The sequence below is a fragment of the Rhineura floridana genome, chromosome 1, assembly GCF_030035675.1.
Source record: "Rhineura floridana isolate rRhiFlo1 chromosome 1, rRhiFlo1.hap2, whole genome shotgun sequence".
Lineage (NCBI taxonomy): Eukaryota > Metazoa > Chordata > Lepidosauria > Squamata > Rhineuridae > Rhineura > Rhineura floridana.
In genome coordinates, this window is record NC_084480.1 from 159,936,191 (window position 1) to 159,958,741 (window position 22,551).

The 22,551-nt window shown below is 43.5% G+C and overlaps 1 protein-coding gene across 6 annotated transcripts; it reads left to right on the forward strand.

Annotated features, from left to right (window-relative positions):
• Positions 1-694: 694 nt before the first annotated feature.
• On the forward strand, positions 695-21,348 carry ZNF653 (zinc finger protein 653). 6 transcript variants are annotated; one of them, XR_009764478.1, is made up of 9 exons: positions 695-1,421; positions 3,616-3,659; positions 8,660-8,875; positions 10,650-11,240; positions 12,214-12,397; positions 12,993-13,104; positions 13,539-13,653; positions 18,218-18,390; positions 19,464-19,542. XR_009764478.1 is itself a non-coding variant. In XM_061640275.1 (9 exons), exons 1-9 carry the CDS (start codon positions 1,075-1,077, stop codon positions 19,639-19,641), a joined length of 1,887 nt encoding a protein of 628 aa, XP_061496259.1. In that variant the 5' UTR covers positions 695-1,074; the 3' UTR covers positions 19,642-21,348. The 6 variants fall into 6 exon arrangements, 5 of the variants coding, with proteins under 5 accessions (XP_061496259.1, XP_061496271.1, XP_061496299.1 ...); XM_061640275.1 differs by having other exon boundaries at positions 18,218-18,317; positions 19,464-21,348; XM_061640315.1 differs by lacking the exon at positions 695-1,421 and adding an exon at positions 1,428-1,621 and having other exon boundaries at positions 18,218-18,317; positions 19,464-21,348.
• The last annotated feature ends 1,203 nt before the right edge of the window (positions 21,349-22,551 follow it).

Genomic DNA, 22,551 nt, shown 5'->3' on the forward strand with positions numbered 1-22,551 from the left:
CCACCTCTGCAGCTGGTCTTTTCCCCTAAACCATACCACACTTTCTCCTTTACAGACCAGCTTATGCCTTAAACACCTCCCGTGAATAGGTTACCTGACACTGTCTCTCCAAACTCCTCAGCAGCACTCTCATTTTCTGAGAAGTATTTTGCACAACCATGTAGTTCTGGCCTCCCACTTAAATCAACCCTAAATGGTATCTGAACACATATTTTCCCTATTTATGTTCATTTCCATATTCCTCACCTCAGGTAGAAAACTAGATTATAAGCTCCCGGAGGCAGGGACCCATCTTCCTTTTTGTTACACTGTGAAATGGAAATGGACTGCCTTCCAGTCAATCTCGACTTAGGGCAACCCTGTGAATAGGGTTTCCATGGTAAGCGGTGTCCAGAGGGAGTTTACCATTGTCTCCTTCTTAGGCTAGTCCTCCCCAGCTGGCTAGGGCCTGCTCAGCTTGCCACAGCTGCACAAGCCAGCCCCTTCCTTTACACCCAGGAGACACGAGCAGGGATTTGAACTCACAGACTCTGGACTCCAAGCCAGGCTCTCCTCCCCACCATAAATGTTAAATGGTTAATTACTACCACTACTACAATTAAAGACAAAATCACACTCTCTCCCTCACTTCCTCCAGGCGGCTGTGACCAGCGCTCCTAATAGGGTGCAAAAAGGTGAGGGCGTCTCATCTATGGAGACTGTCCTTTGCGAGAGTTGTTGCACCTCGTCTTTTTGCAGGCACTTTGTTTTTTGGGCACCATCTCACCTATCCTAAAATCATGAATGTCTGCTTTGTTTTCACATTTTTGCCCGTGCAGTTTTAAAATAACCTAAACTCGAAATTCAGGCTATCTCACTCTGATTTATCTGTAATTCTTTCATCCCCGTTCTTATCGTACTCATTCGATCAGAGACGCTGCCTCGGCGCGTCTTTAGGTGGATGCATACAAAGGCGCTCGGAAGCGGAAAAACACGGCCGATTGGTCGTAACCGGTGACGTCACTAAATTGCGCCAAATCCTGCTCCTAACAACGGGATTCCTCGAGTGGAGAGTTCCTTAGTTACCAGGCAAAGATGAGTGACTCGGAGCGTGGCCAAGCCCCAGGCGAGGAGGATGGCGGGGAGCCTGAGGAAGAAGGGGACGAGGAGGAAGAAGAGACCGCTACTGCGGATGTCGAACCAGAGCAGGGTGGACGGAAGGCCCGCGGGGGACGGAAGGCCCGCGGTAGGCCACGCCTCACCGAGTCTGACCGAGTTCGGCGTCGCCTCGAATCCCGGAAGAAATACGACGTGCGGCGGGTCTACCTGGGCGAGTCGCACGGCCCGTGGGTGGACCTAAGACAGCGCAGTGGCTGGAGTGATGCCAAGCTGGCAGCTTACTTGTTGGAACTGGAACGAGAGCAACGGGCCGGGCGCCGCGGGTGAGAACCAGGGCCGGCGCCAAAGGGCGGCCAGGTGGAGTCCTGCCCGAGGGCCCCGCGGCTCACAGGGACCGCTGAAGGCCCCCTCGTTATGGTGGGGGAGTAGTGCTCCCTGTCCGTGGCAGGGAGGCCGCTGGTCCCCCGCCTGCTCCTCCCTCGCCTCGCCCGACCCCTTTCCCGCCCCTCTGCCCACCCGCCTGGTAGGTAGGTTGGTAGGGGCGGGTTGCATGCGGGTGCCAGGGCCGGGGGCAGGCAGGTGCTGGCTCCGTGCAAAATACTTCACAGAAAATGAGAGTGTTGCTGAGGAGTTTGGAGAGAGAGACAGTGTCAGGTAACCTATTCAGGGGAGGTGTTTAAGGTATAAGTAGATCTGTAAAGGAGAAAATGTGGTGTGGTTTAGGGGAAAAGACCAGCTGCAGAGCTGGTCAGGTAATCCCAGAGTGCTAGAAATCCATAGGTATGTAACACTCCAAAGAGTGGAAACAACTTTCAGGGGGCGGGTATTTGCTTTTCATGTTAAAAGTTAGGGCATGAAAGCGACATTTTCAGAACATGAACAGAAGTGCAGAGTGCAGTTCTAAAACAAGTTCTGAATATTGAGCTTCATAAATTAATAAATTAATTAATCTTACTCACATTTACTTGGCAGCCCGTTTGTAGACCGCATTTCCGAGTAAATACATGTAGGATCAAGATGTTAAAGAATTATAGTAATGCTTCTTCAAAGGGGTCAGGCAGGGAAGATGTATGGAAGGAGGTTCTCTTCAGCGTGCTATTCTTATCAGGCTGGCCGCTGATTAAAACAATGCTGGACTAAACTGTGGTCAGATCTAACAAGGTAGACTCGTTTTTTATATCCATCCACTACAGGTCCCCATATCCATGCACTCCAAAATAGCTATGGCTAGGGTTGCTTTTTCTTCTAGTGGGGGCATGACAGCAGAAGTCCAGTAAACCTAGCTTTCCCATTTTCTGCATCCCATGCTGGGAAAAGCTGAATCTGACTTGCTAAAGCTTCTGTCATATGTCTTTGTTGGGGGTTAAAAACATGAAAGTGGTGGTCATAAGATAAGAATTACCTTGGTGGATTAGACTAACCTCCAGTTAAGCCTGCATTCTGCTCAAAAGTAACTGACTCTTGCTCCACAAGTATGGAATACTGCCTGTTTGTTGATAGCTCAGTGGTAAAACATCTGCTTTGCATACAGAAGATCTCTGGGTCAATCCCAAACACCTTTAGGTAAGGCTGGGGGAAACCCCTGCCTAATACCTGGGAGAGCCACTGGCTGTCCGTGTAGACAATACTGAGTTAAATGGACCAATGGTCCAACTGGGTATAAAGCAACTTTCTATGTTTCCCAAGTCCTTACTACATTTTTCTCATAGATCAATTCTTGTTAGTTCATCTGCATTCCATCTCTGCTGTGGCTAGACACTGGTAAGACTTAGCACTGCTGAAGAAAATGAAGGGTAGAGCTGAGTACTCAGTCATCTGTTTGATTTTAGCTAGTGACTTCATATACACTTGACAGGGTATGGACAAGATGAAACTTGGGAATGGTCTTGAGGTGCAGGGCGAGCATTTTCCCATAAGGGTACAGAAAGATCTAACAGAATCAACAGGGATAATTGTCTAATGTAAAATCTTTTTTAAAATCTCAAACTTTCAGAAATCTCAAACAGAAAACTGGAGACAACCACTTCTATTTCTTTGTGTTTAAATGCTAGGAATTATATTTCAGAGCATTCCTGTGAGTTTAGATGTGAGAATTTTTAATTCAAACAAGATCAAATGTCAATGCATTGATAACTTATTCATGTACTCCTCAGTTCCCCAGTGGTGGTGATTACTGTGGCAAGGAAAGCACAGTTAGATGATAGGGTGAATTGTGTCGTGCTTTAGCTGTTGGCTTACTGAGAGGGACTGAAGAGCAAAATTCTGACTGGCCCAGATACTGCTGGATAGGTTTGGAGAGGTCACTTATTGTATCTTATTCTTACTTACCACTCTGTGGAAGGGAATCTTAGTAGATTGTTGTATCACAGAATTCATAGTGGGTGAGATTTTTCAAAGCCTCAGTTGTTTAACCTGCTTGGGACCACTAGGAAACCTGCTTATTTGGATTAGATTTTCCTTTATCAAACTAATTATGGTATCCACTTCTTTATGATATGCCATTATCTATTTTTGCAGGAAGCCTTGGGAGCAGATGCCTTATGAGCCGCAACGGAAGAAAAGTATGTAAATATATTTGTACTGGGGTGTTTGGCTTCATCTGTTATGTTGACTGAAAGGCTTATTGTGCAAAGTACAGAAAGGGATGTCTAGCCCTCTGTTTGGAATCAGTGCTGCATGGAGATGGTGGATGGTTTCTGGTGGCAGGCTGATACTGGAGGATTGTTAACTGGGAAGTGGCACTGAAGGAACTGGAAGTCTTGAGCAGAAAAGAGCAGCTTGAGGGTGTGCCAGTTTCAGAAGCTCATCAGAAGCTAATGAATTTCAACTAGTTCTTACATTCAGTTACTTGCTACTGAATGAACTTTCTACAAAATCGCAAAATATAACATTCCATAAAGAAATAAAAGAAGTGGATGAAAGTAAACTTACAGGTCAGAGACTGACAGTAGTTATGAACAAAATAAATATAACTGAACTAATTGGTAGTTAGTTCCAATTGGATCTTGGTTTACCTGTTCCTGCTGATACCTCTTTTGATTCTAGGAACAGTTAAATGGCTTCCGGTTGCTTCCAAATTATTTCAGAACTCTCTCACTTTTGATCAAATTGTGTTTGTTAGTTTTGTTAAGTGATGCTGTCTATTTTTTCCATAAAATTCTGTTTTGGTTGGGATATTGGTGTTTTCCATATTCCCACAATCTCAGTTTTTGCTAGCTGAATTCAAAACCAATTCAATATCCTCCTTGCCTATACAATCCTTTACATGGTCCAATAAAAGAACTGAAGAGTTGAGTGGTATATTATAACCTATAATTCCCCTTCCTGACTGATTGATTGGTTGACTGATATCCCGCCCTTCCTCCCAGCAGGAGCCCAGGGGCAGCAAACAAAAGCACTAAAAACACTTTAAAACATCATAAAAATAGACTTTCAAATACATTAAAACAAAACATCTTTTAAAACATTTTTAAAAAGCTTTCCAGACAATTTTTTTTTAAAAGATTAAAAATGTACTGTTTTTTTAAAAAAGGTTTAAAAACATATTAAAAAGCAATTCTAACACAGACACAGACTGGGATAAGGTCTCAACTTAAAAGTCTTGTTGAAAGAGGAAGGTCTTCAATAGGCGCCAAAAAGATAACAGAGATGGCGCCTGTCTAGGGGAGGGAATTCCACAGGGTAGGTGCCGCCACACTAAAGGTCCGTTTCCTATGTTGTGCGGAACGGACCTCCTGATAAGATGGTATCTGCAGGAGGCCTCACCTGCAGAGCGTAGTGATTGACTGGGTATATAAGGGATAAGACGGTCTTTCAGGTATCCTGGTCCCAAGCTGTATAGGACTTTGTACACCAAGACTAGAACCTTGAACTTGGACTGGTAACAAATGGGCAGCCAGTAATAAGCACTAATAATACTAAAATGGAGAGGCTACAAAATAAACCTTTTTTATATATTGAAGACTAAAACTCATATTGTTTGTTCCTACTTTGCATTGGTTTATCCTTGATTTTCCAGTCAGTCTTAAAATTGGTAGCCGAATGAATCTTGTATAGTAGGAATTCAGAGTTCCCATAATGCTGCCTTCTAGTAGAGATGAGTGTTAGGTACATTGAGGCTGCAATCCCTCACAGTCTGTCTTAGGGGGTAGAAGTAGGCACATATACGAATGCTGATGAAAGTTAAAGAGGAAAGCACAAAAGCAGGACTACAGCTGAACGTCAAGAAGACTAAAGTAATGACAACAGAAGATTTATGTAACTTTAAAGTTGACAACGAGGACATTGAACTTGTCAAGGATTATCAACACCTTGGTACAGTCATTAACCAAAATGAAGACAATAGTCAAGAAATCAGAAAGCGGCTAGGACTGGTGAGGGCAGCTATGAGAGAGCTAGAAAAGGTCCTCAAATGCAAAGATGTATCACTGGACACTAAAGTCAGGATCATTCAGACCATGGTATTCCCAATCTCTATGTATGGATGTGAAAGTTGGACAGTGAAAAAAGTGGACAAGAGAAAAATCAACTCATTTGAAATGTGTTGGAGGAGAGCTTTGCGCATACCATGGAGTTGATGCACACATAGGATTGTACCTTCAAAGTATAATCTTATGTACGTTACCTGGGAGTATTTATAAGTCTCATTCTGCTAAGATTGCAATGTTGACCGGTGCTTAAAGATTGGAATGATGATAAGCAAAAGCAATAATTTTGTTTTCATACTTGTAATTCTTTCTGTTCATGGTATATGAACTTTTTGTCATTTACTCAAGGCAGATTTTACTCATTTATTTGACAGAGTATAGTTGTTCTGACTATAAATTTACAAGATCTGCACAGGGTGGTTTATAACATGCTATTGGAGGTCGCTGATTCCTAGGGTCGCCATAAGTCGTAATCGACTTGAAGGCACTTAACCAATCATTGGAGAGCTTAATTCCCAGGTATTTAGCAGTGGTCCTGTTTCTGTTCTGGTGTCATATTTAGAGGGAAATTCTGATTTTAGCATGTTGATATTGTATACAGAGGTGGTATTGTAACGGTTATCAGTAACAGATTTGTAATTGAACTGACTGGGTTTTTCATAGTTACTACTACATCATTGGCATATAATGCCACTTTGCATTTAACTGTCCCTGTTTGTACATGTATAATTATTATGTCTTCTCAATTGTACCAGCTAATGGCTCTACACAAAGTACAAAAATAATCTGAATGGGGGTATGCTTGATTAATACTACTTCATATCTTCAGAAATACAGTTTCAGTTAATTAAAATCTCTCGGATAGGCAGCAACGGGTGGCATTGGGAGATGAGGTTTCAGACCCTTGGCCTCTTCATTGTGGAGTACCACAGGGTTCTATCGTCTCTCCCATGCTATTCAACATCTATGTGAAACCGCTGGGAGCAATCATCAGGAGTTTTGGGTTGCAGTGCCATCAGTATGCAGATGACACTCAGCTCTATCTCTCCTTTAAGTCCTCACCGGAGTTGGCTGTGAATACCATGTCCAAGTGCCTAGAATCCGTAAGTGGATGGATGGGAGAGAATAGGCTGAAGCTGAACCCTGACAGGACTGAGATATTACTTGTGGGAGATAAAAGGAAGTTAGGAATTACTGACCTGATGCTTGATGGGGTAAGTTTACCCCTGAAGGACCAGGTCCGCAGTCTTGGGGTCATACTTGACTCCCAGCTGTCCATGGAGGCTCAGATTACAGCAGTGAGCCGGGCAGCTTGGTATCAATTACATCTGATACGGAGACTGTGTCCCTATCTTCCTGTTCACCTGCTCCCTCAGATGATACATGCCCTGGTCTCCTCTCGCTTAGACTACTGAAATGCGCTCTATGTGGGGTTACCCTTGAAAACGGTCCGGAAATTACAACTGGTACAGAACGCGGCGGCACGCTTGATTACGCATAGCCGTCGCTGGGATCATATTACCCCAGTGTTATTAGATCTTCACTGGCTACCAGTTGTCTACCGGGCCCAATTCAAGGTGTTGGTGTTGACCTTTAAAACCCTATACGGTTTCGGCCCAGTTTATCTGAAGGAGCGCCTCCAGAATCACCAAATATGCCACCTGACAAGATCAGCCTCACAAGACCTTCTCTCGGTCCCACCGGTGAAAACAGCTAGGCTGGTGCGGACCAGAGAGAGGGCATTCTCTGTTGTGGCCCCCACCCTCTGGAACTCTCTCCCTTTCGATCTCAGACATGCTCCCTCCCTGTCCAGCTATCGCCGAGCCTTGAAGACCTGGCTGTTCAGGCAGGCCTACAAGATTGGGACAGATTAACTTATGTTACAATTGATTTAATGAATGGTTTTTTAGCTTAAAATTTGATTATGTTGATCTATATGTATTGTTTTTATTCTTGTTCGTCGCCTAGAGTGTCCCTAACCCGGACAGATAGGCGGCTGAAAAATAAAATTTATTATTATTATTATTATTACTAATATTAATGAGATGCCAAGCTAAAACTGGGAGCAAATGTGGCACATCAACTGATGTTCTTATCTTAGAATTGTGTGGTGGTTGTTTTTTCCTTTTTAAAAAATACCCTTCTAATGCAATTAAATGGCCTTTAAAATGGTGATTTGTGAAGTGCTGCATTAGACCTTTTACTTGCCCCAAAGATAGCTTGGCACATTGTTCTCATGCTTCAAAATTACCATGGAAACCAAAAGCAGTACGTATTTTCTTTATTCATTTGCAAAAGCTTCAGTTTCTATTCTGGATCTCTGTGTTGCCTGCCCATGGTTAACTGTGAGCAGATACATGGTGTCTAGGACTCTGTATAATGTTTTGGGCTAAAGAAAGACTTGGCAGCAAAATGGCCTATTGGGTGAAAGTTATTGCAAGCAAGAGTTGCTGATATCCAAAATTTGGTAGGATGAATGAAGGATTTAACTTTCTGGGAAGTAGGAGTGGCTGAGCAACTTGTTAATCAAGCCACAACGTGTGGCCCCTTCTGACAAGCGTTGCAGCCTGCAAGGGATTGTTCTCATTCCAATCCCCATTTTGTGTGGCCTTCCGGTTGAGGTGGCTACAGGAAGTGTCCCACAGAGTACTCATGTTTGTGACTGGAGAGGTGCACTCAATAGGCATTGTTGAGGTGTTCTTCTCACTTGGTGATGTTGCAAGGAAAGCTTACATGCTGCTGCGCCTGCTGGCAATATGGAAATAGCTCAAGGAGACACCTCCAAGCACCCCACATTTTATTGTCATGAACAATGCAGCCTGTGTAATAGCAGTGCACTGGACTGTGATGTGTTGTCAAGCTATGTTCCTTCTTTTGAAAGCTTCATAATCATGAGGTGAGATTTTAAGTCTTGGCATCTTCTGAAGTTATTTGTGCTAAAATGATTTTGTTAGGGATCCTCATTGTCTTCCCTGTGTGGGAAATGATTAACAGCAAGGTTATAAAGTATTATGTGGGTGATACATTCTTTCTTCAGGTATGCCTTATATTTCAATTTTCTGAAGGAGCTTTCTGTTCTTTGCTTCTCAAACTCGTGTTCTTTTTCCCTTTGCTGCCCCATCCCATGTCACAAGGAAGAAGGCGGAATGTGAACTGTCTGAAGAACACAGTAATCTGGTACGAAGACCATAAAAACCGCTGCCCCTATGAGCCCCATCTCTCAGAGTTGGACCCCACCTTTGGGATGTACACCACAGCTGTGTGGCAATGTGAAGCAGGGCACCGCTATTTCCAGGACTTGCACTCCCCGCTTAAGCCACTCAGTGACTCTGAGAGCGAGTGTGATAATGGTGAGTGTGGCAAAATCTGACACCTCTTGTAAGTAAAAAAAGTCATAAAATGTTCTTTGTGCAGCTTTACATAGCAGTTACTTTTATGCAGCTTGTTTGTGAGATCTAGCTCCAGATTCAGCGTGGCACAGCGAATTCTTGAAAAAAGCTCTTGCTGGTGGTACACTAAATGGAGAGCTTAGAATGATCAACAATGCAAATATGACTGCTCTGTGAGGTTGAGTCCATGACTGGAATGCATCCCCCCTCGCCCCCCACCACATGGCAAGGAGACAGTGCTTTATTTTACAAGGTTTCCACTTCTGTGTTTCCCCAGGTGCACCTTGCAGGTACTTTTGAGGAATCAGTCTTTCAGTCTGCACCAGGTGGCTAGGCAGGTTGAAGGCAGCATCCTTTTTCTTTGTGCTGTCTTGATCCTTGTAAGGCAGTTGGTGTCAACTGAAGGATCACTTAGCAATTTGCCTGGACGACATTGCTTCAAAGCCGGTGGCCCCTACTCTCAGCAAGAGAGTGCTACAATGTGCTGGTTACTCACCTACTAGTAGACCAACAGGAACAGCCAGTTAGAGAGTGTGGATTAGGGACTTGGTCAGGTGCCAATGTTAGGTTCGGTGCTTCATCACCTCCAATTTTCCATGTGTGTTGACTGGTCCTGAGAATATGAATAGTGATGAGACCTCTTCTTGACGAGTAGGCAGTTAGGTGTGGTGCCAAGAATCCTATGGAAAATTGTGCAAACCAGAGGTGCCATGATCTAATTTGAAAATTCTGAGCAGCGTGTGCCTGTTCCTCACACCTCCAATTTCCAATCCATTGAAGTGCACTGCAGATTGAACTAGGATAGTTTCACACTTGATTTCTTGAAATCACTATCAAATTGTCATGTTTCAGTTTTCCACATGGCATGCCTCAGGTTGGTTGTATGATACTAAGAAAGTGTTGCTATCTTAAACGGTATAATGAATTATGGCAATGTAAGAATTGCCTTGCTGGCTCAGGTCAAAAGTCTTATCTGCTCCAGCAGTGGCCAGACGGATGTCTCTCTGAAAAGCTCACAAGCATAGGCTGTGCTGGTTTCATGGTTTGTTCTCCGCATCCATAATTGGTACAATGTCTCTGAATGTGAAGGTTGCATTCTAAGCTGTCGTAAGTCTCCCAGTGGCTACTAGCTATCCCCATGGAAAAAATCCATCTCTACTAATGGCTGTCACATGAAATGAATGGTCTTGAATTGCTGCTGCTGCTCCCTTTTGAACTTATTCCAAATGTGACAGCACCCTGGTTTTTTATATGATAGCACTGTAATATTTGATGTGTAATTTCAGTCCTTTTTCTAACATTGACTTCTTGTTTTTACTACTATAGCAAACTGTCCTTATACTTTCAATTTTCTATTATGATCTCAGGAGGTATATCCTGGCTCTATTGGCTGATTTATTGGCTATTTGATTTGTGATGATACAGCATCCAGAAAAGGCTATTTGTGTTCCCCTTGGAACAAAGCATGGGTTGGAAATGCAGGATGGAGCTGGTTGCACTCGGGCATCGGTGTGAAGAGGAAAGTCTTTTCCAGAAAAATGAGTATGAGGGCAGCTGTAGTTCTGTAGGGGTATTAGAAATGGAAGTACTTGTTAAAACCTGTATGTTACAGAATTCTGGGCAATGCTGTCAATGGAGAGAAGGTTCATAGGGAACATAGCATCAGGTTTGTGCTGCTGTGGTGGCCATTAAGAAAACCCCTGCTAATTTTCTTGTCCTTCTTTTACCTTTGCAGTTGCCAATGGCACCGGGGCAGGAAGCTCCAGGAATTCAGATGAGAGCTCCATCTCTGAGGCAGAAGAACAGCCAGAGACCCAGAAGGCTGAGCCGCAGGTGCAGCAGCCATCAGAAAATATGGAGGGTGAAAGTGCCAGTGGGCTCATATCTCAGGACGGCATCCACGTTCCATTTGAGCACCATATTGAGAACCTGACAGCAGAGCAGAGTGCTAGTATGTGCCACAGTCAGCCCCTCAGTGGCCCAGAGACCATGGAAACCGTGGTATGCGTTCCGGTACCCATGCAAATGAGTACAGGCCATGGGACTCTTTTTGAGAATGTTACACAAGAGACACTTGGTGAAGTGGTGGCCAGCTGCCCTGTGCAGGGTGTGATGCAGGGCTCACAGGTGATCATCATTGCTGGTCCTGGCTATGATGCCCTTGCAGCCGAGGGAATCCAGCTGAATGTCACCAGCACAGGAGGAGAGGAACTGCCCTGTGCCATGATTGAGGGTGTGGCAGCTTATGCTCCGGCAGAGCCTGAGAACGGACAGTCCAGTAGCATGGAGGCTGTGGGAAGTATGGAATACATCGAAACCAAGAAAGGTAGTTTCTGTCAGCTGCCTGGCTGCCACTCTCAAGTGGGCCCAATGTGGTCCCATTGCCTGTCAACTCAGGTGCTGCTGCTGCTTTCCGGAAATCAGTTTTGTCAGAGGCAAAAATACAGAGCAGTTCAATACTTTTCTCCCCCATGTAGTGATTCTACAGAAGTAGCACAACAAATAATGGGTTCATGGCTGTGGAATGAGAAACAAAATCCTAAAATGTTGTTTTTAAAATAAATTCAGCCATCTGATGTTTAACACATGCAAGTTGGAAGGTGTGTGTTTTGGATGTATGTGTGTTGCCTCCTTGAAATATATTTTGATACCTGAAAGTGTTGGGCAGTGCCTGAAGGACAGATCTTTAAGCAACTTTACAAATAAGTTTTCAAAAGTTATTAATCTGCAAATATCTTTACTAGCACACCTGCTCACATATTTATTTATTTATTTATTATTTTATTTATATCCCGCCCTTCCTCCCAACAGGAGCCCAGGGCGGCAAACATATCTATTAGTCACTTGTGTCCTAAAAACAGAAAAGAACCAACCTTTGCAAAGCTTCTGTATCAAGGCTTTCTGAGGCCGCAGGTGTGAGAATGTGAGTGGTTATTTGAATTAAGGCTGCTCTTGTAAGAAAACAAGAGGTGCATACATTTGGAGTGCCATGTGGTAGTTTCTCCCTTTTGTTTTCCCACCATTGGGTCCCTCCAGCTTACTGCTGTAGCTAGTCAAGACTTCTAGGACAGGCCCAGAAAAGGAATCACAGCTCCAGTGAGTTCCTGGCCTATTTAGAATGTTGTTGCTCTTCCAGCCCAATCAGGTGCAACAGATTCCTGGAGGGAATGCATCTTAGGCATGGCTGGCTCTTGACTAGCTCCTCTATTCACCCATCCCCGATCTGTAAAACCTCTGGAATCTCCAGGGAGAGGGCTTCAGCATTCAGAATTACAATTTTGTTTTGTGATTGCTGACAGAAAACGAGGTGCTTTTTGAGCTCAAAAAAGAGGAGTCGCAGCCCCCAACAGAAATAGAGACACCCTGTGACCCAGAGCCAGCCCATGAGAGTGGGGGGCTGGAACCAGAGCCTGAACCTGAGGAGGAGACAGATGGCACCAACATGTCCTCCATTATCTATGAGATTCCAAAGGAACCTGAAAAGTGAGTGAGCAGCAGCAGTGGATGATGGCTGTTGGGATTGCTTGTTCAGGGGAAAGTAATGGGTGCTGCTCCTGGACTTTGCTTGTTCTTAGAACACAGATTGTGAGAAATGCTTTTCTTGTGTCTCATGTCATGCCGTGCATGTAGTTACACCAACCTTTGAGGATCCTAGTTGCCTTCCTAGTATTGCTGTTGTGTAACTTCCCATTGCCTGGAGGTTTAATATTCCACATTGGCACTCCTGCAAAACTCAATATGTGTGGATGTTTTTTTTAAATTACACTTGACAAACATGCATGAATTTACCTTTTCAGTTTAGATCAGGCTGTGGAATGTGTGGGGTGGTTGTGATTATGTGGAGAGTCAAGAAACTTATCATTTGGAGGAGGCACTGTGCCTGATTTCTTCAAGCCTCTCCTTGTATCTTTGCAACTATGAAATTAAGGTTCTCATGATTCTAGAAATTCAACTGCATTTTGTGCTAGACTGGTGAAGTTCCTGAAGTTCAGGGACCTAAATCTATATGTAGGGTACAGTGGCATATAAAGGTAGGAATGGCTTCCTTGCAGATAGTCTTCCACCGTTTTTCTTTTAGGAGAAGGCGGAGCAAAAGGGGCCGTGTGATGGATGCAGATGGCATGTTGGAGATGTTCCATTGTCCCTATGAAGGATGCACCCAGGTCTATGTAGCACTTAGTAGTTTCCAGGTATGGCTCCTCTGCATTTCATCTGACTCCTAAACTGTGTCCCAAGTTGGAGAGTTTGGCAAGTAGAAGTACCAGAGTTGTGCCAATTGTCCGGTTGCTTTCCTTTGTAGTCCTGATTTAGTTCACTTGTGATATGCAGACACCTGTAAACACATTTAAGCATGTTGCGCTCCCACTGATACTCCCTCTCACTTCCAAGAAAGTGCTTTGTATAGTCTGAGCGTGGTGTTCTATGGAGTTGTTGGGACATAATGAATGAAGCATTTTCTCCAAGCCTAGTTACTAGCTTGCAAATCACCAAAGGCTCTAAATGAGGAAGGGGGGCTGTAATTCTAATTTAGTGTAAGATTCATGTCTTTGTGCTGGGATGACCAGAGCTTCCCAACAATGTATCTCCAAGGGGTAGTATTCACCCCATCTCTTTCTGCCTACAGAATCACGTTAACCTTGTTCACCGGAAAGGAAAGACGAAGGTGTGCCCCCACCCAGGTTGCGGCAAGAAGTTCTACTTGTCAAACCATCTCCGGAGGCACATGATAATTCACTCAGGTATGTTGCCAGGTCCAAGGGTTCCTTGGTTGTGATGCAGTGATAAGGCCAGGCTCTCTGCTTCTGTATCTTGGCTTAGATGAGTTTTAATAGAACTCTCAGCACATAGCCACAGGCTTGAAAGTTGGAAGGCTGTTGTGAAGATTTTATTATCTTTGGTTCTGTGGCTCTTGAAAATTCTTGAGAATTTTGCCGCTAAGATTCCAACCGGCCTTGCTTCTGTAATGCACGTGGTTACGTTCTCCCTCCTGATTATTGAAGAGGGATTGGGAGAGTTCCTTGGGGTATGCATAGGAGACAATTCTAGCATGGTCTTGTGTGGGCAGTGAGTTGGCAGTAGTCAGAAAAGGAATGCTGTGTTTGGTCAGGCTTATAAAAGTTTACCTTAGCCATGTTCAGGCATTCAGCTAAACATGCGGAAGGTGGCAGAGGTACACAAGCAAGCTCTCCTGCCCCAGTGTTCCTAGACAAGAAGGCTTCTTTCCAGATATTTTTGTGTTTTTAGTGCAAAGGTCTGAAGAAGGTTGCTGAGCATGTTCTGTTGAATATGTTTGATGACCTCTCTATGATTAGAAGCTGTAATTAGGCAGCGCTTCGGTTCGGGTGTGGACCACTCCTTTCACAGTTTTAAATACTAGAAAAATGTTGACAGGATACACTTTATTCAGCAGCTAGGATCCTGCAAAGTTGTTTGCTTCCAGTTCTTCAAAATTGCATTCCAGGGGTTTCCTGTGTCTTCTGTGGGTTCTTCATCTTTGGTACATTTATGGGGCACTTTTTACAGAGCTTGGAAAAGTTACTTTTTTTGAACTACAACTCCCATCAGCCCCGGCCAGCATGGCCACTGGATTGGGCTGATGGGAGTTGTAGTTCAAAAAAAGTAACTTTTCCAAGCTCTGACTTTTTATACTAGGCTATATGGGGAATTTCTGCCCACCTTCAACTTCACTTCCTTTTCCCCTGTCTCTTACCTTGGCATTGAGAAACAGTGAAAACCCCTGGATGCTTACTGTGCTACTTCTGTCACCAGTCTCATCAAATAAGCCAGATCTCATCACCATAGCCTGACAGCACAACATTCTCCCTCTCTTCTCTCCCTGTGCACCCCTTAGTTCTATTCTTGGGGTTCTAGCCCTCCAGAGCAGATTTGGTGGTGGTGTGGGACTTGTACAGGAGGACGAGGGGGGAAATAGCATTGCACTAGTTCAGCTTTTTAGCTGAATGCTGCCCCATGTATGCAGTGTTAATACAGACTGTCTCTGTATGTGTGAATGAGAGGAAGTGCATCTCCATTTTTAAGTACAACAAGAATGAAAATAACCTAGTTTTCTAGAGGTTACTGTAGAAATATAAATTACAGCAAAAGATATTATAAGTACCCACATGGAAACAGCAGGGGGGAAATCAAACAGTGTCAAGATGGTTTCTCAAGTCAAGAGGGAGGGCAGTGAAAGAATCATAGCTATCTGAGATAGAGATGTGAGGCCTGGAGAAAAGGAAAACTCAGTAAAAACATCGTTTTTCCAGTTTTTAAAATTACTATTATTTTTCTGGGCCTTCACATCTATAATCTGGGACTTGGTATGAAGAAGGGTAGTTGTTGGAGGGGGAATTGGACAGAAAAGGGTAGGTAGATTTTTACAAGCTTTTAAAAATGATTTCACACTGATTAAAGTGTGATTTGCAACATTCGTAATTCTCTATCATAAAACAAGATCAAAATAAGCAAAAGAAATAGATAAGAACAATGATTTCCCACAGAAACATATGAGGTACATCTCTTTAGCTTTATAGTGATCAGCTACAAGGAACACAGACAACATCCATTCCTTCTATTTTAAATTGTGTGTACGTATTTATTTAAATCATTTCTATCCTATTTTATATTAAAAGAAAATCTCAAACAGGTTTACAGCCAATCTTAAGGCATCAAATAAAACCTTACAAAATTTCAAAATAAAACATTTCAAATGAAGGTCAGGTACAAAATACACATTTAAAACACCATGAACAACAGGAAAACAAATATTCTGGTAAATTTAAACATGTTCAAAATCAGATACAAAACCACAGTTAAACTCCGCATATGCAACATGAAAAATTGAACAAAGTAACTGAAATAGAAGTTTCACCCTCACTTCCCCCACCTCCACCCACAGTAACATCTCCCAAATACTTCCTTAGCAATCTTCCACATGCAAACCTTGCTCTCAAGCATTCCCAATACAGATAATAGAGCTAACCGTTCCCCAGCCATTTCTTCCAAAGTCAACTGGTTGAGCATACACAGATTCTAGGTGCTGGGCAGAGCAATCCATCTCATTGGAGGCTAGTGGGAGGAGCTGCCACATCCAGAACACCTTCAGAAGCCTCTGGGATGGGAGGATGCTGGCTGTGCCAGAAGGGGGCAGCGGCAGGAAACAAAATACATATTTTCTTCCACCACCCCTGTTTCCAGTGTATCAGCTGCCAGGACAGAGGCTTGCAGGACAGAGATGAATGAGACCAAGATTTAGCATCTTTCCCCCCTTTGCCCCCTTCTATAACCCCCCATCCCTTTTTGGGGCCTTCTGCTGGCTTCCGCCAGTCCCCCTTCTGCTGGGCTGGGCTTTTTTGGAGAGTCTGCAGCTGAGCCAGGATGAGGGACTTGCACTGGTGTAGCCCAGCTGAGCCAGGACCCAGCCGGCTCAACCAGAGATCCACCATATCCACCTCCTCTTAAGCCGGCATAAATCGCATTTGCATTGTGCCTAAGTTTGTGTACAATATGGGCTAGTTTGTTAGGAGTATTTGGCTTTAGGTAGTGGAACTTGAGATCTACGAATGCTTTGATTTTATTGCTTTGAGGCAGGCACATTCTTTTCTTAAAATGGACAAAATGACTATAGAATACCTGGTTATACACCGGAAAGTGGTGTAAATGAAGACAAACGTTATAAGATTTCTTATTACTTGCCCTTCACCATAAGATCCCAGGGCAGGTTACAACAATATAATATACAGTTATATTATTGCAATTATAAAAAATAAAACTGTTTCAACTGGGATAGAACAGTCTTAAGTTCAACAAGAGGTGGATCCCAAAGAACAAAGTAACTTAACTGTGAAATGTCAGAGTAAAGAGGTGTGTCATCAGTAGATAATAAAAGCTATACAATGAAGGTGCTGGATGCAGCTCTGTGGGGAGGGAGTTCCACAATTTATGGGCTGCCACAGAGAGAGCCCTCTCCTGCACCACCACTCTGCACTTCTGAGGGTGACAGAACTACCAAGAGATCTGCCTCTCCAAATCTTAACCACCAAAACGTTCAGTAAGGATGGCGGCAATGTATCATATATTTGGGGCCTAAGTCATTGAGGGATTTGAACAAGAATAGGAGCACCTTGAATTGGGCCCAGAAACAAACTGCCAAGTTAGCCTTAAATAAAACGTGCAGTTCAGATTGCTGCAAATCTTTGCAATTCTTACTTGCAATAATCTGTCAAGGGAGGTCATTATCCCCATGCTTCCCTCTTCTGCCCCAGTTCCATTCTTCTAGTTGCCTGAGGCCCTTTGGAGGGTTCATGGCTTGAGTTGGTGTTAGATCTTCCTGTCTAGCCACATTCAAGTTCTTACGTTTCGTTTGTACTAGCGTAGAGTACTTCCTGGGAAACCTCCCCATTCCAAACTCACCACGCTTTTCGCTGTACCGTATTGCTTTCGTGACCAGTCATACAACAATAGGATATTTTTGTCTCATTTAATCAAATGCAAAAATAGTGTCTTGGACATTCATTGCAGTGTCTTGGGCATTTATACAATGAAATTTTGGAAAGAGGCAGTGGTCCTGTTTAGAATATGAATATCAAATTGTCTTGGCTGAAAAGTGATACTTCTGTTACCTTATTATAGGAGCTCCTTTAAATGTTGAACTCCATTTGACCCATGCTAAGGAGTCTTGTTGGTTGACTTGGTGGCTCTCCACTGATGTCTGACATGTGGACTGTCCATTTTAAAAGCAGAAACATTTTGAGTACCCCAGATCCTTGAGTCCAGTGTTCCTTAGACTGAGCTGTGAGGGGCTCTTTCTGTTTGTGTATGCAAAAAACCTTGTATTCCTTATTTGATGTATAGGCCTATAAATAGACAATATTTGGGGATAGCTGCAGGGAAAAGCAATGGCGTGAGTCCTTCAGGTGAAGTGGGATGGGGCAAGGGGCATGGGGAGCAGCTAGAGGAAAGAAGTGAGGGAGTGGGTTAACAAGAGAATGCATGTGTTAGCAGGAACACCAGTGAAGTTCTAGTTTTGGTGGTCTGGAAGATTGGCAGGTACACAGAGCGTGACTTTATAAAGCTTGAGATAGTACCCTATTCTATTTGAGGGTATGCTACATGCTTGATCCCTTGTGTTGTGTTCTGGGGTGGCATTACATCAGGCCATTGGCAATGCTACCTGGTGAAGTCAATACATTATGGAAGGTGAGAGGTCGTCAGGCCCCAGCTTTGTTCTTTGAGACAGAGGCACTATATAAGATGCTTCCTGCCTGGGATGGGCTGACCTGCTCTGCTCCTCCCTCCTCTTAGGAGTTCGTGAATTTACCTGTGAAACCTGCGGGAAATCCTTCAAGCGGAAGAACCACCTGGAAGTCCACCGCCGAACACACACAGGAGAGACACCTCTCCAGTGAGTGACCTGGAGTGGGGGCATGAATAGAAAGCTTCTGGGCTGAGCCTTTCTCTAGCGCCTGATCATTAGGGTGAGGTATTTGGCACCTGCTTGCTGTTGCCTTCCTTGTGAGAGGTGGAAAGCTTGGCAAGCTAGATCATAGGGTTGGAGCCTGTTTGGTTGTGTTCTCCTTCTCTTCTAATTTAATAACTACAGCTGAAAGCAGGGCTGACAATCTATTAGCGTTCTTAAGAGAGAGAAGAACCTCCTTGCTTTTAATGACTTGGGTTTACAAAGTGGCATGTCCAGCCCAGTGAAGGGAGAGCTAGGGAAAACAGCAGCTGCGAAGTGGTCTCATAGCACCACAAGCATGGGCATGGGGCAGCATGGAATACACAGATATAAAGAGCTTGAAGGACCAGGATAGAGAATGGGGTATTGCCGCCCTGGGCTCCTCCTGGGAGGAAGGGTGGGATATAAATCTAATAAATAAATAAGATGGACTAGAGTTTCTGTTTCCTGAGTGGAGGACAGTCATGGCTTCTTTTTTATTAAAGGAACCCTGAATGTGAACCACTTAAGCGTTATTGCAGTATATTATGATGATGATTTATTATTAAATTTATATCTTGCACTTCCTCCAGAAGGAGGCCATCTTGATAGAGGTAATATAATTTGCGGCTAAATAATCTTTTCAGAAAACGTTCCTTAAATACCTGATGGAGGAGAGATGTGCAGATTATTTACAGCAGTTCCATCAGCATTGTGTGGCTTTACATAAAATACAGCACTAGCTAAAATCTGGAGCCTGGGTTTAAGCAATGAATTAATCTGAATGGCTGCTTTCTTGAAACCTGGTTTAGGATATAATAATGTTAAAGGTGCCTTGTGAGAGGCAGTACAGAACTGTCCCTGGATTTGATGATGCTCCCACCTCTTGATAGAAACTGCAGGCAATGGCTCCTTATTGGACACAGCTCCCTCTTTTGCTATATCCAAAGTGGGACAAAGCAGTGGGTTGATGCATATGCTCTGATTTTTAAGGGTGCTATGTGCATGCAGTTTGAATGATGGGCAACAATAATTGGTGGTATTGGTTGGGTTTGCAGTTCTCTGCTTCTGCCAAGTAGAATGCAGTGAAGTGACGGCTGCTTCCCTCTGCAGGTGCGAGATCTGTGGCTACCAGTGCCGGCAGCGAGCCTCTCTCAATTGGCACATGAAGAAGCATACCTCAGAAGTCCAGTACAACTTTACTTGCGAGCACTGTGGCAAGCGCTTCGAAAAGCTGGACAGTGTCAAGTTCCACAAGCTAAAGAGCCATCCGGATCACAAGGCTGCCTGATCCTGACTATGGACCATTTTATTTATTGCCCCACCACAGGTTGCAAACCAATGGAGGGCACTTCTTGCACATTCACAGCTGGAGATGTGATGTGTTCTACCTGCAATAGAGGGATACACCTCTCCTTCAGTGTAATGTGGGACAGCTTTTTAAGAGCAGATGGTGACAGACTTCAACACGTTTTAGTTCTGATGTTCAAGTGTCAGTGTTCTCAGGTATGGGGTGGGAGGAAGTGTTCTAAACAGCATCAAATCAACTCACCTTATAACTGGAGATTGTGGTGCTACAGCTGTCCTATCTCTTCAAGGGAGGGTGGATGACACTGCATTGATAGACAAGAAAAATCTTAGCCAATTAAATTATCAGTACTTAGTTTTACAGTTTACTGTTGTGCAACACTTTGCTTGTCTGACCATCTGATGCTTGGTCTCAGGCAGGAGGCTCCAGTCACCTACCACTAACTATAGAGAGGTAACTCCAGTGGGAAAACTGTATCTATTGACAACAATTCAAGGTGACTCTTTGGTTGATCTGCATTTGTTAATCAATCTCATGAAAGGCCACATCTTGCAAAAAGCAGGCTGAAGTAAGGAGGATCATATGCTGGTCTTAAAACTGGCAGTTATTGGAAACTGCCTCTCCCTCAACCTTCAGGGCTGTTGCATTGGAAGAAAAGCCAGAGTTTCCATGTGTATCCCTTTTCCTGAAATTGTAGCATCTCCTGAAGTGCAGGTGCTTGGTGGTGGATATGCTCATGCTTCAGGTAGTCACAAGATAGCTTTTCTGAGCCTCTGTACTCATCCTCTGGCTTGCCATATTCAGAATCCACTTTGTGAGTAGCAGGTATAGGAATTTGCATGACTTTGATGCCATAGGCATCAGCTTTCTTGTGCAGAATATTGGGAATCTCCACTTTTATTTTTAAAAACCCACTCTTAGGACTGAGATGAAAATATGAAAATGAGGAATGGTTAGTGTTAAGTTTTTTTCTCAGGGTTTGGTATTCACACGGAAAAACTTGTAGTAGTACCCATACATATGTACCCATCAGAATGGCAAAGAAGTATGTGTGCTGCAGGCAGGCATCTGGATGGACCTTTGCCATTGCACTGTGGGCATATGATTCCCCTTCTGCTTGTCTGGAAAGGTCCCTCCAAGTGTTGTTGTACAACATCTTTCCTAACCTTTCGTTGTACTGGCTGGGGCTGATGGGGAGTTGAAGTCCAACATCTGGAGGTTCCGCATCTCCTCTTTTACCAAAACGCAAGCCCTCACACATTCGATTAAAAATCCTCTCTTAGATGCAAATCCAGGTGGTTGTGGATGGCAAAAGGTCCAGCTGGAGGAAGCTACCTGGCTCTAAGTCATTCTCTCACAATTAGAGATGTGAAGGCCCAGAAAAAAACTGGAAAACCCGTTTTTTCCCCGAAGCCTTTTTGTTTTTTTCTGAAAAATTGGGGAAAAATGAAAATGAATTATGGAATGTTTTATTTCAGCATGATGAATAAAATGTTTCATTGAATCTTGGTCGCCTCCCTTCTCAGTTCATTTTATGGGAATGGATGCTTTATGTCTGCTTAACACTGAGGAGGACTAGCAGACATAAATAATTTTCTTTGTTATTAATGTTGATGGCTTCTTCTGTTTTTTTTAATTGTTTTTTGCCTGCTCCTCATAAACTGGCAAAATGAAAAACATTCCTTACAGTTCAGGATCTTGTAGATCTCTTTGTTAGAAAAAAAGTAAAAATTTAAAAAATTCAATTTGTAATAATTGTTTGAATAAAATGTACTTTTAATATACCAAATGTGATACTTTTATGCCAAACCAACTTGTACATAATTACATTTGATGTTCCTGAAGTAACAAAGTGACTTCCAATCTGTAAAAAGTGCTAATGTTGCATTTTTTCAATTTTTCCAAAAAATTTCATTTTTTTCTGAAAAAAAACCAGTTTTTTCCCCATGGCTTCAAAATTTCTGGAAATTTTACATCTCTGCTCACAATTCTGTTCATGACAGTGTTGCAGTTCCAGTTTGGTCTCAATGACCACATATCATTTCTCCCTTTTTTCTCCTGCGCATTCTTGCCTCTATTTAACATGAGTGCGATATCTGAGGCTCTCACAGACTGACTAGCCTTCAGGTTTCCCCTTCTCCAAGTTCCACCATGAGTAGTGTGCTTGCCAGACTGGGTCTTTCTGCTTTGTTGAATTTTGAATCTGCTTTTAATTTATTATATCCTGCCTTTCTTCTATTCTGCACCTCAAGTCGGTTTCCATATGGTTCTCAGCAATCTTCTACCCAAGAAACGTTTGTTTATCCTTTTAGTCAATGAGGATAGCAGGCAGCTCCCTCTTTGTGATTCAAGGCTTTGTCCAGCTGGTGGAGCCAGAACAAACGCTGCTTGGCTAAGTAAAGCTGCTGGCAGGGGAGAAGAGGGGAACAACATCTACACACCCATCCTGAATAATAGGGCTTGTGGCTGCTGCTGCTGCGCTTTAGGCATGGCTTCTGGTTTTGCTTATGTTACTGCTTTTGTACTGAAAAATTACTCTTTTTTGGTCATCTTTCTAGGTCTGGAAAGCACCCCTGGCATGTCTGCTCTCTTGAGTGTTTGTCTAGAGTAGCCTGGTTGATCATGGCACTTCTCTACTCCAAATTATTCCAGCTTGGCCACAGCCCTGAGCCTGTTCCCAACTGAAAAGGAGGAACAGAGTGGCTTCTATGAATAATAATATTTACATAGCACTTTGTATTCATGATCTCAGCAATATTAACTACAGTCCAGTATTATTAAAGTATGCCGGTACCCTCATGAGGTCACCCAGCAACTTCACAGCTGAGCTGTGCCGTTTAGCATGTAGTATGTCAACTTCATTCCATTTCCTAGGCTAAGAGGGCAATTTCT

What these genes read in the sequence shown, in the direction of transcription:
- ZNF653 (XM_061640275.1), top strand. Translation starts at nt 1,075, where the DNA reads ATGAGTGACTCGGAGCGTGGCCAAGCCCCAGGCGAGGAGGATGGCGGG. An exon ending in ATTCCAAAGGAACCTGAAAA is followed by an intron (nt 12,398 to 12,992) that starts GTGAGTGAGCAG and finishes TTTTTCTTTTAG; the next exon opens with GAGAAGGCGGAGCAAAAGGG. An exon ending in TAGCACTTAGTAGTTTCCAG is followed by an intron (nt 13,105 to 13,538) that starts GTATGGCTCCTC and finishes TTCTGCCTACAG; the next exon opens with AATCACGTTAACCTTGTTCA.